Below are 17,651 nucleotides of genomic sequence, written 5' to 3'. Positions count from 1 at the left end.
AGTTCTGGTTCTTAGGCTTATATTGCCTTGCAAGGTCAGGCTGCCCCGTGGCCAATTGCTGCTATGAGTCTATGATCTCTTCCCCCTTTGTGAGTGCTTCTAACTGACTTTACCAAAGACCCTGAAAATTAAATGCCCAGTCCTTTTCCTCCTTCACACTTTTTACATGTTATTGTCAGTCTGGCCATGTAGCTGTTTTGAAAAACAGGCTGCTTCTTTATCGTGGAGGGGAGAGTAGCTTTTGGGGGAAAGATACAAGGTGTCTGGTTAAGAGTTTGCCTTCCTGCAGAGCTGGATATGAGTTTGTCTCCTTCCCTTCTATGTATGGTACATGAAAACTTTTGTTTCTAACAATAATGGTGCCAGAAGAATCCTAGGTACTTACGATGGTGGAAGTTATAATGTTACTTACTAGTAGATTCGGCTTTTATATTTTTGGGAAATGTTATCTTTGTTCTAGAACTGATGTTTCCACAGACTGATTTACAAAGGCATGATGCAGTCATTGCTGATAGAAATCTTGGCTGCAAGTACCAAAGAGTTAATTATTTAAAAAGCATTTAAGCTCTGCAATAAAGAGAACAAGAGAAACGCTGCTGCTGTTCAGATGCAGTATCTGATTTCTTTTGTTTTTTTAAACAGGAGAATTGTGTCTATGAAACTGTAGTTCCACCTTTGGATGAAAGAGCATTTGATAAAACTTTAACACCAATGTTACAGGAATACTTTGAACATGGAGATACTAATGAAGTTGCGGTATGTCTGACAACTTGTATTTTTAAAAATATCACACTTGACATGGGAAGTCACAGCCAGTTACAAACGAGATTATAGAGGTGCTGATATGGAAATGCAGTTAAGGCACCCAAACAACCTTCCCTCTGCCCTTGTAGTGATTATTTGATTTTTTTTTATTAAATCTTTTAAATCTTTTATTAATTGTTAACATTTTTTATTAAAATGTTAATATATTTTCTTCAAATCTTATTTAGGAGATGCTGAGGGATTTAAATCTTGGTGAAATGAAATACAGTGTGCCAGTGTTGGCCGTATCCTTGTCATTAGAGGGGAAGGCTAGTCACAGAGAAATGACATCTAAGCTCCTCTCTGACCTTTGTGGGACAGTAGTGAGCACAAGTGATGTGGAAAAATCATTTGATAGACTACTGAAAGAATTACCTGAGTTGATGTTGGATTCTCCCAGAGCACCACAGGTATGCCTACAGCCCTTTGCACCAGATCTTTGACTTTAACCTCCGTGGCTGGTGTTGTTCAGTTAAACTGCTTCATGAAATAAGGTGTAATGTATTTTAGTGGCATTATCACTTGTATGCTGTAGCTCCCTTCTGTCTCACCACTCCCCTTCCTAACTCCCAGACCGGTGTTTTAATTTGAGAAGTTTCCCTTTTTTTTTTTTTAATTTTGTGTAGCAAAACTAACCCTTATTCAAGTAGTGTTCCTATAGGTGCCCCACTTCAGGTGCGCATGTGCTCCATTTACCTCTGACCAGATTTTTTGTTTGTAGTAGTGCCCGTTTAGCCTTCGCAGGCACTCCAGATATTCTTGTGCCCCATTCCAAGGATACATAAAACTGTGCAGGCAAACTGCTCTCAGTTCCTTCTCAGCTGCCTGATGGCCTGAGACAGAGCTTCTCGTGTGCACACTTCAACTTTGCTCTAGCTTGGCCTCGAGTCTTTAGTTCCGTTTTAGTTCTTTTGATGATCATACTGTAACGCAGAGTGTCTCCTGTTCTCTGCAAACAACTCTTATCTCAACCTGACAAACACGTGTCTTGGAGGGTATTTATTATTCATAAAAAGTAGCATGGTAAAAGTATCTACAGAAAGCCCTTGTCAAGATTCATAATTGTTGCAAGCAGTATGTACATGTAATATTTAAGGAATATATATTTATATAGAAAGTATGTTTTATAGACTTTAAGTAAAGTTAGTCACTAAAGGACAATATGTCTCTGGTGTCCCATTCAAGCAGGAGGGAGTTGCCTTACATCACAACTAACTAGGATGGCATGACAAGACTCAGTTTTAGGATGGAGCAAGGCTAAACAACGATCATTGGGGGTAAAAAAGGAACATTACCACAGACAAGACAAAACCTTACAAAGGCTCAACCTGTCTATAATTAAAGACAAAAGACTGATTCAATATAGGAGAGAGAGGAGAAAGACACTCTTCCTCCTTTCAGTGAGGAGACATCTTGGGGAGCAGGGATGTTCTCATGAAAAATTGGATCCTGGTTCCTGTGAAGCCAGCCAGCTCTTCAACAGACTGAACTTGGCAGGGAAAACCTACTTTATTAAATAGGCAAAGTAAATGTTTAATAAGCATAGACACAGGTTTGTAGGTTTTAGGATTTTGTTTTGTAGTCATTTGTTTCCACCACTCTCTGGTTCCTAGTTAACTCTGAATTCTTTTTTAAGTAAACCTACTTTTGTTTTATTGTAAGTGCTCACATGTGTTGTGTGTATTTTTTTTTTAATTTGTTTTTTACAGGAACAGTAGTTTGAGGTAAAACTTGTGAACTGGGGTACAGAGCTCCTTTGGGGGCAGAGGATCTGGGATTTCTTTTGATTAGCCAGTGACAGGGGCTGGATATCACAGGGAAATGATTCAAAGGGACTCTGGGGCTGGGGTGCACCTGTTGTTAAGCTGCAAGGGAAAAACAGGGCTTGAAGAGCCCAGAGGAGAGAGCTCCCTAACACCACCAGCCTGTTAGCCATTCAAGCAAATACCCAGGTACCACAAGCAAGACTTCATTATGTTGCAGGCAGGTGGGTAACAAGGTGACTCACAATCCTGGGTTCCCAGAGACCCATCACACATACCTCTTAAGTTCATTTGGGGGGTTTGCATTTAATACCCCTCCCCTCCCAGTTCTGAGGGGTCATTGTCGACCAGGTATCCCACATCTCAGCCAAGTGCAAGACCTCAGTTTCTAAAAGTAGAACTAGGAAAAAAACAGATGAAACTTTGGCTCCTCGTGATGGAATACTGCCTCTGACCAGCCTTGGATCCAGGCCTAGATACCACCCCCGGTGCCAAAAGAGCTTCAGTCGCTATCAAGATCGACCATTTTGGACTTTTTTTATTCTCATACCCTCCTCACAACTAAACAGAGTTATGAAGGTGGTTGTTGAGTATGGCAGACATCCTACTAAGTCTACACTGTTCAGTAAAGACCAGAAGCTCCTCAACCTCTTTGGGTGTGTCCTCTCTCTGCAATTCCCCAGTTTAGAAAAGAGAATTATCAGTCTCTGCTGGCAAACTATGAGCACAATTCAATGCTTTTTTAAATTAAATTATCATCTTCAGAACACTGGGAACAGTTCTAGGCTACCATAACTGAGGGTCATCTCTCAGCTGTTGTCATGTCGAGCATCTTGGCTGCAGCTGTCAGGATTGCCTAAGGAGGTTCAGTTTACTGTAGAAGACCTTCTCTTTGATGGACTGACACTTGAGTGAGTCCATCGACTAATCCTTGCACACCTTTATTGGATTCAAGGGCCACACACAGGTTTATATACAACTGCAGATAAAAGAAAATTTAGCAGAGCCCAAATGACACAGAAATCCCATCTGGTCCAATTCTTCAGTTTTCATAGACCAGCCAAACTGCCTAAGAGACCAAGATATCAAAAGAAGAGGCCCCCCACTAATATCACCCAGCCTTGTGTCATCATTGAAACCTCAAATTTGGTGGTATGGCGGAGGGTTCAGAACATCTCCATCTTGAGATTCTTCAACTACAACATACTACCTGCTTCCCTCCCTTTGGAGATAGTTTCTCCGGTTTTCAACCTGCATGGGAGCAAATTACATCTGATAAATGGGTTTTGGAGGTTATAACCTTGGGTTACTCAATCCATTTCCCTGTTCCTCCTCTGGGACTCTTTTCACAAACAGTTGCTGAGACAGACCACCTCCCTTCTATGCATAGGAACCATGGAACTTGTTCTAGTCTGCCACAGAGGGAAGAGGTTTTACTCCAAGTAATTTCTGGTCCCAAAAAGGAAGGTGGGATGGAGACCAATATTAGATCTTGACTTCCAAACAGCTTCATGAAATTACAGAAATTCAGAATGGTAACTCTCACAAATATATTTTTGTTGCTAGATTCCAGAGATTGTTTTGCAGCCTTGACCTCCAGGGCACATACTTTTCACGTTGCCATTCACTCCTCTTACAAAAAGTTTCTAGTATAGAGTGTTTTGCTTCAGCTTCTCATCTGCCCTCCAGGATATTTCCAAAGTCCTGACAGTAATAGCTGTTCACCTTTGTCAGTGAAGAAGAATAAGAATTTTCCCCTACCTTGACAATTGGCTGTTCAAGTTCTGGTCATGCATCGAAGTTCTCTCTGCAATACAGACAGCCATGTCCCTATTCTGCAACCTAGAACCTCAGAATGATACAGAAAAATCCATTCTAACTATACTTCAGCAGATTTCATAGGACCTTCTTTGGATGCCATAGCATTCAGAGCATGCCTCCTTGTGGACAGACTTAGGACACTGACAAGACTTATTGCCAAAATTTGAAATAACCCCCCATACCAACTGCAACAAATTACCAAATGACCCAGCAGTTGGAGGCAGATTATACTTTTGTCACACAACATGCCAGTACATCTTTGCTGTGTCCAGGTTGCTCCAGAATTGTTTATATCCCTAGCAAACATGGTCTAGGCAAGTTGGTGTCTGTCCCTGGTTGGGTGCTAGACTCACTCGATGGAAGGACACATCCAAAATCCATGCAGGAGTTCCTTTACCCACCCTCTACCTACCATTTACTGTAATTTTGGATGCACCAGTTGTGGGGTGGGGAGCTCTGCTGAGGGGGTGCGGGGCACACCATCCAAAACAAATGGTTGCCTCGAATCTAAATAAATTAATGGAGATGTCCCTTCCACTTCTAGGAAATAGGCTCTTGAAAGGTCATCAAGTCCAGCCCCCTACCTCCACTAGCAGGACCGAATACTGATTTTGCCCCAGATCCCTAGATGGCCCCCTCAAGGATTGAACTCACAATCCTGGGTTTAGCAGACCAATGCTCAAACCACTGAGCTATCCCTCCCCCCTGAAGTCTCTCCACATCAATCTCCTAGAATTATGGGAAGTCAGAAATGCCTGACTTTCCACTTTCCTCCCTTAATCAGAAGCCAATCTGTCAAAATCCTGAGACAATGTAGCCTGAACATTCTACTTAAATCATCAGCAGGGATGAGATCCCCTTTCTTGTGCTGAAGCAATAAAGCTATGGAATTAGTGTATAGCCAATCACATTCTCATCTCAGCTTCTGACCTTCCTGGCATGCAGAACACCATGGCTGATGGTCTGAGTTCTCCCAGGATTATGAGTGGGAGCTCTGGACCCTTGAACCCTCAGATTTTTCTGACTTGGAGGTTTCTGCAAGTGGACATCTTTGCAGCTGCCGCCAACAAAGTGCAAGAAATTTGGTTTGAGAGAAGATCTGGGTCATCAGTTTTTGGGAGATGTCTTTCTCATTCATTGAATGAAGGGCCTTCTCTGTGCATATCCTCCAACACCACCGATTCCGAATGTATTGAACAAGATCAATCAAGACAAAGCCAGAGTTACTCTAGTTGCACCAACTTGGCCGAGGCAGGTTTGCTACACTTACCTGATGTGCCTTGCTTCTTGTCCCTCTTTTCAGCTTCTGACCGTTTCCTGTCTGCTGTCTCAGGATTCTGGTCTGTCTCTCCATCCTCTAACTCTGGCACTGTTAAAAGTACCAATGGCTTCAATTTGCTAAACAGCAATCTGGGCATCAGTGCACACTTTCTCCGTGCAATACATCCTGATACATGCCTCTAGATTGGTTGGTGCTGTTGTCACGGCAGTCTTTTCTTCAGTATTGGATCCAGCTCCAAAGCCTCCTCTTTCTTCAAGGGACACCACTCAGGAGTCACCTGAAGTGAAGCCCCCATTGGCCAATATTCAAAGAAAGAAGTTACCCATCTTGTGCAGTAACTGGAATTCTTCTAGATGTGTATCCCTATGGGTACTCAACTATTTGCCTTCCTTCCCCTTTGCTTCAAAGTTTTATCTTATGTGACTTCATGGTAGAGAAGGAACTGAGAGTGGCTTGCCTGCACAGCTGTGCATATCCTTGGTATGGGGCATGAGGATGACAAGCTCATGACTAGGTCAAATGGGCACTGCTATCTAAAATCTCTGATCAAAGGCGCATGGGGGCTGTGTGCACCCAAAGTGGAGCACCCATAGATGAATAATTCCAGCTACTACCCAAGGTGAATAACCTCCACATTTTAAAAACAAAGCCTGAATAACTATGCAAGTTAAAATGTCTGTTCAGAAATCATGTGGAATTCAGTGTCTCAAAAATATTTCTCTTCTGTTGCAGTTAGTGGGCCAGTTTATTGCAAGAGCAGTTGGAGATGGGATTTTATGTAGTACTTACATAGACAGCTACAAAGGCACCGTGGATTGTGTCCAGGCTCGGTAAGTGATTGCTCTTTGTAGTTAGTGTGTATAGGTCAGTTTTTTTAAATCCTGAGCAAGCAAACCTGTAATTTGGTATTTAAAAATAAAGTAGGTGTGGCCACTCTCTTCTAGTATAAAAACAAGTGAACAACAAAAACCCTCAAAGGAAGCCTGTCACAAAAAAAACGCCCCAGACTTTTAAACCAAGAGATACTAAACGCTTCTGACAAACTCAGTCTTTAGTATCTTAGTTTAATCTGTTTAACTCGGGCAGTAAATTAAATTTGACTAGCATTTTTGCAAATTGTGAATTTTTACAGTTTAACCTTTCCTCAGCCACTTGAAAAGAGCTTACTAACTTATATTTAAGAAAAATTCTGATCAAATCAGAAACTATTAGGGAGCATTTTGCTTTAGAAAAAGACTGTATACGACCAGTAGGTAAATACAGCATCAGGAGAAGCAACGTAAGGATTTTGTTAAATAAACAAACAAACCCTTTTTGCTTCATGCTTAGTGCTGCACAGAGAGTGTCAGTCCTTCACATTCACAGACTTTATATTGTCCTATGTGGATATGAGGACTCAGTTTCAGAGTCAAAACTGTTTGAAGGAGCAGCCTATGTGCAACGGATGGGGAGGTAGAGAGTTTGAAAAATACCCTCAGATTTTGGATGCATCAGTTTTTGTGTACCGTGTTTACCTTTCAGGCTTGGTTTTTGGAGATGTTGAGCACCCATAGCTTCCATTGACATCAGTTAGTGGTGTTGGTACTTGGTACCTCTGAAAATTAGGCTACTGTTTAGGTTACCTAACTTTAGGCACCCAAGTGTGAAAACTTTGTCATTCAATTATGCAAATCCTTTTACTGTGGTTGAAGAACTTTTGGTCCCAATAATTAAGTATATCCATATATTTAGCACTTCTGAGTCAGTTTACTTCTCACCTCACCTAGCCACTCCAAATAGTGAGTACAGTTTTCCATGATATGACTACGATCAGCCTCAATAAATGGCTGAGTACTCCTCCTTGTTCAGGTATATGGTAGCCAATCTGAATCTAGGATTTTTCATACCTCCTACTTCTTCTCAGTGAGGTGGCAAGCTTCTCTAGTTCCCCTGTCTTTTTAGAAACTCTGTGTTTGGTGTTCCTCTGCTGAAGCACCATTTTGTCTCCAGACCTCAGGAGTTCCAGAACTCTTTGAACCCAAAGGGAGTAACCATTTTCCAAGGTAAAGGCACTTTAGGTTTAGCCACATGTTTGGAGACTTAGATTACTAAGCAAATGCAGGGCCTTGAAAGATCCCAGATTTTACCATAGAGGGAATCCAACACACTTTTTTTTCCACTGGGTAGAGGAATGTCTAAGGTCCTGCTTTGACAATTCAGATAGGGACAAACCACACAGTGGTGGCAGCCTATCAGAATGTAGCTAAAGGGAGAAGTTGGTGGGGAAGAGATCTTCAGGAAGCTCACCTGATGGCTGTCAGTTCCAAGTTGTCAGTGTGGACCTTGCATTGCTGAATAGTGTCTTCTGAACTACCTGTGATGACGTGTGAGCACATCATCTGAGGAGGATGACATTTGTGATTATGTATATTTGTTGGGTTGCCTTGAAATAAGGGGTACATTTTTTTTCTTGGAGTTGGATCTCCCTAGTCACTTATTGTGGGAAGCTATTACTAGCTGAGTAAAAGGAATGAGATGTTCTGTCCTCTTGTGTCAAATAAGGGAAGGATACTTGATGATGATGAAGAAGAAATTTGGAACATAGCCTGGCCCGTAGAATCAAGTCTTGACATAAGAGAAACTCCTTGTTCTTTCTTCCCTCCTCTGTAGTGAATTTATGTAAATAATTTTGTAACACAACCTTTGCTTTATAGAGCTGCATTGGATCGAGCTACTGTGCTGTTGAGTATGAAAAAAGGTGGAAAGCGTATAGACAGCGTATGGGGATCTGGTGGTGGACAGCAATCTGTAAAACATCTTGTTAAAGAGGTAGCTAATTTGTAAAAAACCTGTCGTGTATGTCAAAGCTCATGCAGATTGACTGGGAGGGAGGAAAGAGATGCATTAACCCTGCACCTAAATTGTATTCTGCTGTTTTGAAATGTGTATTTATTATGAATTAAAGATGGTGACCATTACATTGACTGAAAAGGATGTTTGTCCTCTGTAGGCTTGTTTAGTACTTGGCTTTGTACAATGACCACCCTAACGATAATACCTGCAATTAAGAGTTTATTATCTTAAAAAGATAGACTAATAGAAGATAAGAAGCCTGAGAAATCCAGAGGGGATGATTGTATTTGATTAGTCTCCCTTTGGCCTCGTGGTTGGAGGGTAGCTTTTTCAGAAACTCCAGTTAGGATGGGGAAGAAACAGCAGCAAGCTTGGGATACGTTCCAGATATTAGTAGAAAATTTAAAGGAAGGAGTTTGTGACTTTGAGGTTGCAAACCTGTCTTAGCTGGACAATGATAGTGCCACCATAAGTAACAAAAAATGGGAGAAGATTTGGAGAAAAGAAAATGAGTTTGATCTTGGTCATATTAAGCTTGAGTGGCCCTTGGGCATTTTATCAAACATTATTTCTAATGATGGGCTTGTTTTGAAATGGTGTCTGGATAAGTGTTCAGCTTCATACTATCTGTATAGTTAGACATAATTTCTCAATTTAAGATGTGTGTTTATTAAAATACTAGTTGCAGTTTGGGATACAGGTGGGGTTTTTTGTTTTTGTTTTTAAATGCATGTCACTAGTTTGTTGCTCGGCTGAGTAGGGGATTTATCAGATTAATTTTAAGATTTTAAACTATACCTAGTATTTTTTTAACAAATCCAATAGATTGATATGTTGCTGAAGGAGTATCTACTTTCTGGAGATGTATCAGAAGCTGAGCGTTGCCTTCAGGAACTAGAAGTGCCTCATTTTCACCATGAACTTGTATATGAAGTAAGACAGAAATCAGACTCCTTTTCCTTTGTAACTTTTTTTAAAATTGTGGATAAATATGAGCAGATTCTAGGTTTTTATTTCAGTGTGGACATGTAAATCATGTAACTGAATTCTGAAGTTCAGCTCCTAAATATTAATGTTATCAGATGTCTAAATTTTCTACTTGTGCTTGGGTAAACTGTTGGTGTCTTCAGGAAGATGTAGAATTAAACTGTATTAACCGCATGAATGGGGCAGTTACTGGATATTTTGTGCTGAAAGAGCCATTTCACAGTTGTCTGCTGTGGAATAATGGCAAGAAAAATCCCATGTTCTAGTTTTTGTTAAACCTAGATTTTCTTGTTGGTAGTGCTGTGAGCTATTTATTACCGCAGGTTACAAGCAGATAGATTGTTCTTTTAATAGGTCTTTACCACTTCTGTTAGGTTATACAGTCAATCCTTCACTAGTGGAGGATTGCTCCCTGTAGTATACTTCCTAGTATTTTGTCTAATCTATTTTTAAATGCCTTGAGAGAGGGAGGAGAGACTATTCCACAGCCTAATACTGCCTTCTGTCAGTACATTTTTGCTGATATTGAACCTAAATGTTTCCCTTTTTATAAGTTGCTCCTTCATTCTCAAGAAGCTCCTTTGTCTTGGTGTTTACACCCTTCAAATGTGTATAAAGTTTAATTCTCCATTGTGGTGTGTGTTTGATGCAAAGACATGACATCAGAAAGTAGAGCCCTCCACACTGCTGCTAACTGATGCCCGAGTACAGGGTCATGTGATTTACAGTACCTCTAGAAATAGTCCAGAAAGCTTTTTGTTCTCTCTCTCCTCTTGCCTGGTGGTCTGTATACCTATAGTAACACCGTCCTTGTTGTCAAGCTTCGTATCCTTACCCAAATAATTTTTCCACCCCATGCTTTGTTGTTACATTGTAGTATACTAGCATTGTAGGCGCATGTGATAAATACACATTTCTCCATGTGGAAATGTTACAACTCTGTTTGCGGCATTCACTTTTCATTTCTTGTCAAATGTACTTTTTGCACTGTCTTTTAGTTAAACACTTCCTCTTGCTTTATTTTAGGCAATTGTGATGGTTTTAGAATCAACTGGAGAAGCAACCTTTAAAATGATGCTTGATTTGTTGAAATCCCTCTGGACGTCTACTGTTATTACTCTGGACCAAATGAAGAGAGTAAGTATATTTTTCCAAAATATAATTGGAATAGTAATTCACAAAAAATTGTGTGTTTTTAAACATCATTCCTGTTTTACACCTTCTCTTAAACTATAGATGGTGATCCATTGTTATCAATTGTACTGCTATGGTTCTGTTGGCCCTCCAGTGACTTGTACAAATAGGCTACAGCTGATGTTTCCAAGATATAGCAATAAATGTTGTCTCAAGGGGGTACAAAGGAACTTTAACAGTGTTGTCTTGTGGAGCTGCAGAGTTGAGAATAATTTAAAATATGTTCTAATAACAAGGAAACTTTGAGGTGTCTTACTGAATTATGCGGTTTAATTACTAAAAAATTAAATCTTTCATAATGTTTCAATATAACATAGGGATGTTTTTATGGATCTTGACCAGCCATTATTACTGAAGTAGCCTTATTTAGATTTACTTGACTTAAAAAAACAATGACTTAGAGTATAAAAACAAAATCATTTAGCTATATCTGAACTAAATTGTGGTTCTGCCATAAGCCCTGAACAAGTGACCGCATATAGCTGTGTTGTCCCACACGCTGGGAACCACTCTGTGACACCTTCACAATCTAGTTTCCATCTCCTCCCTACCATCTACTCTGCTTCCCTTGCTCTGGGGGGGAAGTGATTTGTGTCAGGCACAGATTATTCAGCTGTCCAAGCTGGTGTGTTACAGAGATGCTTAATGACCGGAGGAATAGTAAAAGTCCAGAAACTGCTCCCTCTCTGATGTTACTACCCATGAGACTGGTCAGTCAGGTCCTCTGATTTTTGGGAATCCTAAAATTTAGTTAATCTACCTGGGTAAGTAAATACATCTAGGTAATACTGTGTTCTATAGTGTGGTGCCAAGTTGCAGATGAGGTGGTGTAGATTCCTTGAAATTATGTTTAATACTTTTTAAAAATGAATAAATTACTTGGATTATTATAATCCCCTCAGAGTATAAAAGGGTAACCTTTCTTGTAGCAAAATGTGACTTCATTACCCAATTCTGATATTGCAGGGTTATGAACGAGTTTACCGTGAAATCCCAGATATTAACCTGGATGTGCCACATTCATACTCTGTGCTTGAGCGGTTTGTAGAGGAATGCTTTCAGGCCGGAATCATTTCCAAACCACTGAGAGACCTCTGTCCTTCAAGGTACTTTTAATATAATTATAAAAAGAGCTGGTATATTAAATTTGCCTAACATTTCCCATTATAAGACCCTGTCTTCAGTTGCTTAGAACTTTGCCAAACTTTAAGAATTTAGAGTGAAACTTTCCATGCTGGGTATCTGCCTGAGGCTGACTTCTTTTGGAAAATATCAGCCAAAAGGGTAGAGCAGTTGCTGAGAATGAGCCTAGGAAATAATACATTGTTTGGTCAATGTTAAAAAATTGTGTCAACTTTTTCTGCAGAAAGCTTTAGAGCTCCCATGCTTTGGACCAGGAATTTGAAATTTGGCAGGAGGTTGCTGTTGTGTCAGGAATGTGTCTTTTGCTATCCCTATGAAAATCTGCCCAAATTTGGTCAATTTATAAGCCTTTGAAAACGCAGTTCATACATGCTCTTATACGTCTTAGATTTTAACAGCTACATTCCCCAAAGATTCCATCTGCACTTGGCATGCGCCACTCCAGGACTTTCCCTGTAATTGCAGCTCCAGCCTGCTGCAGGCCATGCCTGAACTGAGAGCAGGGAACACCCCCTTTTGGGTAGCATGGAGGATGAAGTTGCCTGATTTTTGAATGCAGATAGGAGAGCAAGGTTAGAAGGAGCACTGGAAATAGCTGTGTGAAGATTTGAACAAGGAATTGGGGGTGGGGTGGGGAACGATGACACTGAGATTGGGTGATGAACTGGGGAGGGAGGTTAGGGATGAGTAATATGAGGGAGGGGCAGCAACTGGAGGCCAGGGTTGCAGGGAGAGACCGATCAGATGAGAAGCTGGGAGTTGAAGGAACTGGAACTGGCTGGGCAAGGAGACTAAGACTGGGAGTCTGGAGGGGTAAGCATAGGACCTGCTGGGCAAGGGGACTGGAATGTGGAGCTGTGGGGAATGGGGAAGAGACAGGACTGGGGTAGGGAGAGGTTGGAGATGGGTAGAAGGGTCAAACATGGGGCGGGGAGAGGGAGGAGGAAACAGAGGTAGAAGAGCCTATGCCCGCTTGATCAGACTTCCTTTCAGAAATTGGAATGGAAACTGAGAATTCCTGAGTCTTGCCATTCCTGTGCTGTCGGAGAGTATCTGTGAAACCCAGTGACAAAGCATCCAATAGCTTTGTAATGCAGATAACAACCTACTAGTGCAATCAGTTACTCCGTTAGCTCAAGGGGCCAAGCTCTTGGTGGATCTAAAGGTTTCAGCCCTGCTGATGGAATTTAAGTTTTCTTTTTTAAAACCTAGGAATTTACACACAACTACATTAAAAGAAGGTTATTAAGGATGTGAAATCAAACACATAAAAGTTAGGAAATGCCAGGAAATGTGCAACCTTAATTTGGCCCCTTGTACATATGCATTATAATGCAGTCTTTATTACATGGTCATGTTTACTATTTTTTTTCCACAGGACCCCTGCCTCAGTTAAGACATGAAATAGATAATGCTCATGTAACGAGCAGCTAGTCAATGTTTTGTTTTATCCTCATTGTTCAGTAGGTGGCCCCATGCCTTATTTCTTGCACTCTGGGACATTGAGCTCTTAACACTGTACTTCTCTTTAGCTTTTTAAAAAAAAATGAGTTTTGCAAATTATGCTGCCTATTCACAAGTCATTGTTACTATGGGTTAGGTTAGATACTGTATTTTGTAAAGGTCTTTTTAATTTGATCTGCTGAAAATTAGGTTTCTCAAGTAGAAATAATCTTCCTGATGGCAATAAAGTCAGTTTGTAAAATTTTAATGAGTTTATTCTCATCCCAGAGCGAGCCAATATCCATAAATTAGGGACTAAAATTGTCCCTTGTTCTGTTCTTTGAGGAGTCAAATCCATTAGGTTTTATACTGACACATTCCCTGGTATAAGGTTTTTTTTTTAACATCATTTAAAATATAAAGCTCCATTATACTTCAGTTCTAGTGACTGTATGTAGAAGCACTATCAAAATAACTTTTTGTAACCTTTAATTAAACCTCTCACCTCCCCAGATGGTTAGCAAAGCATTTTGAGCTTTGTAATTGGAATGCCCTATAAAATGTGCAGAGGATTATAACTTTGTCCTAGAGATTATTTCTCCCACTTGGGTTTGAGGACCAATGACAGGGCAGCATAGGGAAGGATGCATTGCATGACTTTGTGCTACTCATGCTCTTTGGCTAAATAGAGCTGCAGTTTCTTGGCTGTCAAGCTAGCACTTTTTTCTCAGGTTCTAACACTATATGGAATTCTAAGAAAGGGAGAAAGAAGTATTATGCCTGTTAAGAAACTTGAGTCAAGTTTTGAAAAGCCTAGTATAAATACACAAACAGTGTTCTGTCTAGAATATTCAGATTGATTATGTGGCCTTTTCAGATGATCAAGAATTTGACAGGTAATATTGCTGATCACCAGCCACCTCCATGTTACTCCCAGGACCTTAAAGTGGTGCAGGGGATCACTCTAAGCTATGGTAGATAAGGAAAGACTATTGACACTAATGTGAAATTTATAATCTTGTATTTTTGTTTTTTGCTTACAGGGGAAGGAAGCGCTTTGTAAGTGAAGGAGATGGAGGTCGTCTTAAACTAGAGAGCTACTGAGTACAGAAACCAACTCTTGCAGCCTTAGATGTTTAAAGGGAAAAAATATATTCTTTATCTAAATTGTAAGAGTTGCTTAGCACAGTTCATATATATATATATTTTTTAAAGCACTTGTTTTGGTACAAATCATTTCTGAAATAGTTTTGTAAATTTATATTCAGGAAGGAAATTCCTTTCTCTGGGCATATAGTAGAAGAGAACAAGTAACCACATTTCAGTGGTGGTGCCTTCAAATAAGCTAACCTTTTGTAAGTGCCATATGTTTGACCTAATCATTCCATGTTCTGCATTGATGTCTGACTGTCACTCCTTTCCTTCAAGGACAGTGTTTATGTAGTAAAATCACTGGTTTATACAAAGCTTTATTATAGAGGGGTCAAGTTAAGCTGCTGTAACCTCATTTTGGCTGCTGCTGTTGAAATGCTGTGCTTTGGGAGGAAAAATGGTTATTTCTTTAAAGAATCTAAAAAATGGATTGGTCATAAGATGTATTCGTCTTTTCCAGGGGAATGCACTGATTGGTCTTAAAGACCAGTGCAGTAAAAGGTGGCTGGAACATCTATTTCTCTACAAAACTGGAAAAAATGAACAATTCTGGTAGAATGTATTACAAAATAAATTTTTGTAAAGCTATCCTCTTTCTTTGTTTTTATATTAGCAGTTTTGGAAAACTCTTTAGGTCCTCTGCAGATAATCTTTGAACCAGGTGCCAATAAAATACATATCTAGAAAGTACCCTTTTGCATAGCATTTTGCAGAGGATTAATGAATACCTAAACTGAAAGGGACATTTTACCAAAGATTTCCCTGAAAATGGGTACAATTTATGCAATCACATCTTTTCCTCAGTGTTAACTGTGCAATTGTGTTTTGTGTTTTTAACCACAAAATGTCAGTACGTACTTGCTACCATGAAAGTAATTACCTTAGTTATGTTTGCATTTCCAAAATTAACTTGTTTAAGCGCCTGACCTCCTATTTATTCAGGCTTTTGAAGCTAGTAGCCTCTCCAGATTTATATTTACTCTTTCACCGCTTCTTTTAAAATTGCTTTAGAAAAGGGTTATCTTAAAAAAAACAAATACCCAACAAACCAACCTTTGGCATTAGATACTAATATGGTTCACAGGGGTATAATGGAAGCTCAAACATGTAGATGGTATTAACAGTATATGCTATTGTCTCAGTGTAGAAAACAAAGGTGACTGCCCATAAACAGCTCTTGATCCTAAATATAACAAGGCTGATCATTATAAATTCTGGTGTCTGTGAGACCATTAACGAGCAAGTGTTCCAAAGCAGAAGGTACTCTTCAATATGAAGCACCCACTATAACAGTTTTATCCTAGAACTGATATTGTATGCCATTTTGTAATAAGTAAAGCAGCAGCCTGCAATTCTAGTAAACATTATCCAGGGCCCCTGTATTGATGTATACACCTGTTCCTTTATAAGAGTAATGGAATGAGTAGCTGTACTGGTATTAACTACCCCAAACCTGTTAAAAGAGACTGGGTGGGTGAAATAAGCATTCAAGAGTACAGTAATTGTCTGGTTTCACCCACATAGTCGTCATTGGGCATTTAGTGCACTGGATGAGATACACCACATGTTCTGATAGGCATGTGTAGGACCCAGGGATTTTGAAAGATGTGCTCCCTTCACCTGGCCCCCCACCTTAGTCCCATTGTTCAGAAAGAGGTTTGAGTATGAAGCATGATTACATTACCCTAGCTGTTTGTTAATATTAACTTAATAGGGGGAAAGATGACAAGACTAAGATCTTTGACAAATTAGAATCTAACATTAGAAATTGTGGTTTTAGGGCAAAAGTTATGAAACATGCCTCCTGCCCAATGAGGGCAAAGCAACATCTGCACAACACATTCTCAAAAAACTGCTGTGGCTAGAGCTTGAACTCAGTTCAACAGTTGCAGCATGTCAGCTTGTGCCACCCACTTAACTGTGGCAGACTGCCTACAACTTTTGCTTGCAGCAGACTTACTGCGCATGCACATTTCACTGTTTGGTGCATCAATTTGTATCAACCCATGGTGTAAGAGCAAATTTTACTCACTAAAAGGAGGCAATGAATTAGCTAAAATAAATCCTGAAAGGATAAGAGCAGTTGGAGGGTTTGATCCCCAATCATCTCAAATGATCCCCCACTCTGGACATCAACCTTATCCGATACTCATCAGGCACAATACATTTCAAGACTATTCCAGTAAGCATGTGGATTGTAGAGCACTTATGTAGTGCTTTAAACAGTAAACACTGCTTAACCTCTAGCAGAGCTGTGCTCTAACATGATAGTAGACCAGAATGGCCAGGCAAGATTTGTAACATTTCAGAAGTGTTAGCTGTACAGCTGCAGCCTCAAGTAATGAATAAAGTGCAGTAAGGCCTCACATAACATCCTCCCACTTAACATTGTTTCAAAGTTACGTCGCTGCTCAATTAGGGATCATGCCCATTTAAAGTTGTGCAATGCTCCCTTACGTCATTTGTCTGCCTGCTCTGTCCACTGCTTGTAAGATTCTGTGGAAGAGCAGTGACTTTAATACAGGAGTATTGCACAAGTTCCTCTTCTCCACCTCCGCTCCCTCCCTCCCAGTGCTTCCCCCACCACCAAACAGCTGTTGGCAGTGGGGGAAGCTTAAGACTTTCTGCGAGGGAGGGGGAGAAGTAGGGAAGAGCCATGTCTCCACTCCTCCCCCTCCCTCACAGAAAGTCCTAAGCACAGCCAAACAGCAGTTTGGCAGCACTTAGGAGTTGGGGGAGAAGGAGTGGGGATGCAGCTGCTCTGGAGAGGAGGTGGAGTGGGGATGGGAGGATGTGGCCTGGAGTGGAGCAGGGACAGGAAGAGGCGGGCCTGGAGCATCCCCTGGCAAAGTGGGCACCTGTTCTTCTCCGGGGAAGCTGCCGCTGCTGCTGTGAAGCTGTTTCCTAGCGCCCTTGCCTGCAGTGGGCTGTGCCTGTGTGGGGTAAGCCAGGGGCACTTCCCAACCACAGCACAGTACTGTACAGTATATAATGCCTTTTGTCTGCCCCCCAAAAATTTCCTTCGAACTTAACCCCCTGCATTTACATTAAATCTTATGGGAAAATTGGATTTGTTTAACATTGTTTCACTTAAAGTTGCATTTTTCAGGAACGTAAATACAACATTAAGTGAGGAGTTACTCTAAGGTGAATAGGTTACCAAAAAAAAGATTAAATATGTTGACTCTTCATGGGGCTATTTTTTTTTAAGCCAGCACAATTATGGAGCT

The 17,651-nt window shown here is 40.5% G+C and overlaps 1 protein-coding gene across 2 annotated transcripts in view; it reads left to right on the top strand.

The window, feature by feature from the left end:
• PDCD4 (programmed cell death 4) overlaps positions 1-15,009 on the top strand; it is a 34,370-nt gene extending 19,361 nt beyond the window's left edge. For both annotated transcript variants that reach the window (XM_045023692.1, XM_045023693.1), the window contains 8 exons: positions 643-756; positions 993-1,214; positions 6,403-6,500; positions 8,364-8,478; positions 9,328-9,435; positions 10,516-10,626; positions 11,650-11,789; positions 14,313-15,009. In XM_045023692.1, the coding sequence (XP_044879627.1) occupies positions 643-756; positions 993-1,214; positions 6,403-6,500; positions 8,364-8,478; positions 9,328-9,435; positions 10,516-10,626; positions 11,650-11,789; positions 14,313-14,373 (969 nt within the window). In that variant the 3' untranslated portion in view covers positions 14,374-15,009. The remainder of the gene's footprint in view (positions 1-642; positions 757-992; positions 1,215-6,402; positions 6,501-8,363; positions 8,479-9,327; positions 9,436-10,515; positions 10,627-11,649; positions 11,790-14,312) is intronic.
• Positions 15,010-17,651: the final 2,642 nt, after the last annotated feature.

Source organism: Mauremys mutica, chromosome 7, assembly GCF_020497125.1.
Source record: "Mauremys mutica isolate MM-2020 ecotype Southern chromosome 7, ASM2049712v1, whole genome shotgun sequence".
Classification (NCBI taxonomy): Eukaryota; Metazoa; Chordata; order Testudines; family Geoemydidae; genus Mauremys; species Mauremys mutica.
The sequence above is the reverse complement of the archived record's forward strand: the minus strand, read 5'-3'. Positions and strand labels throughout refer to the sequence as shown.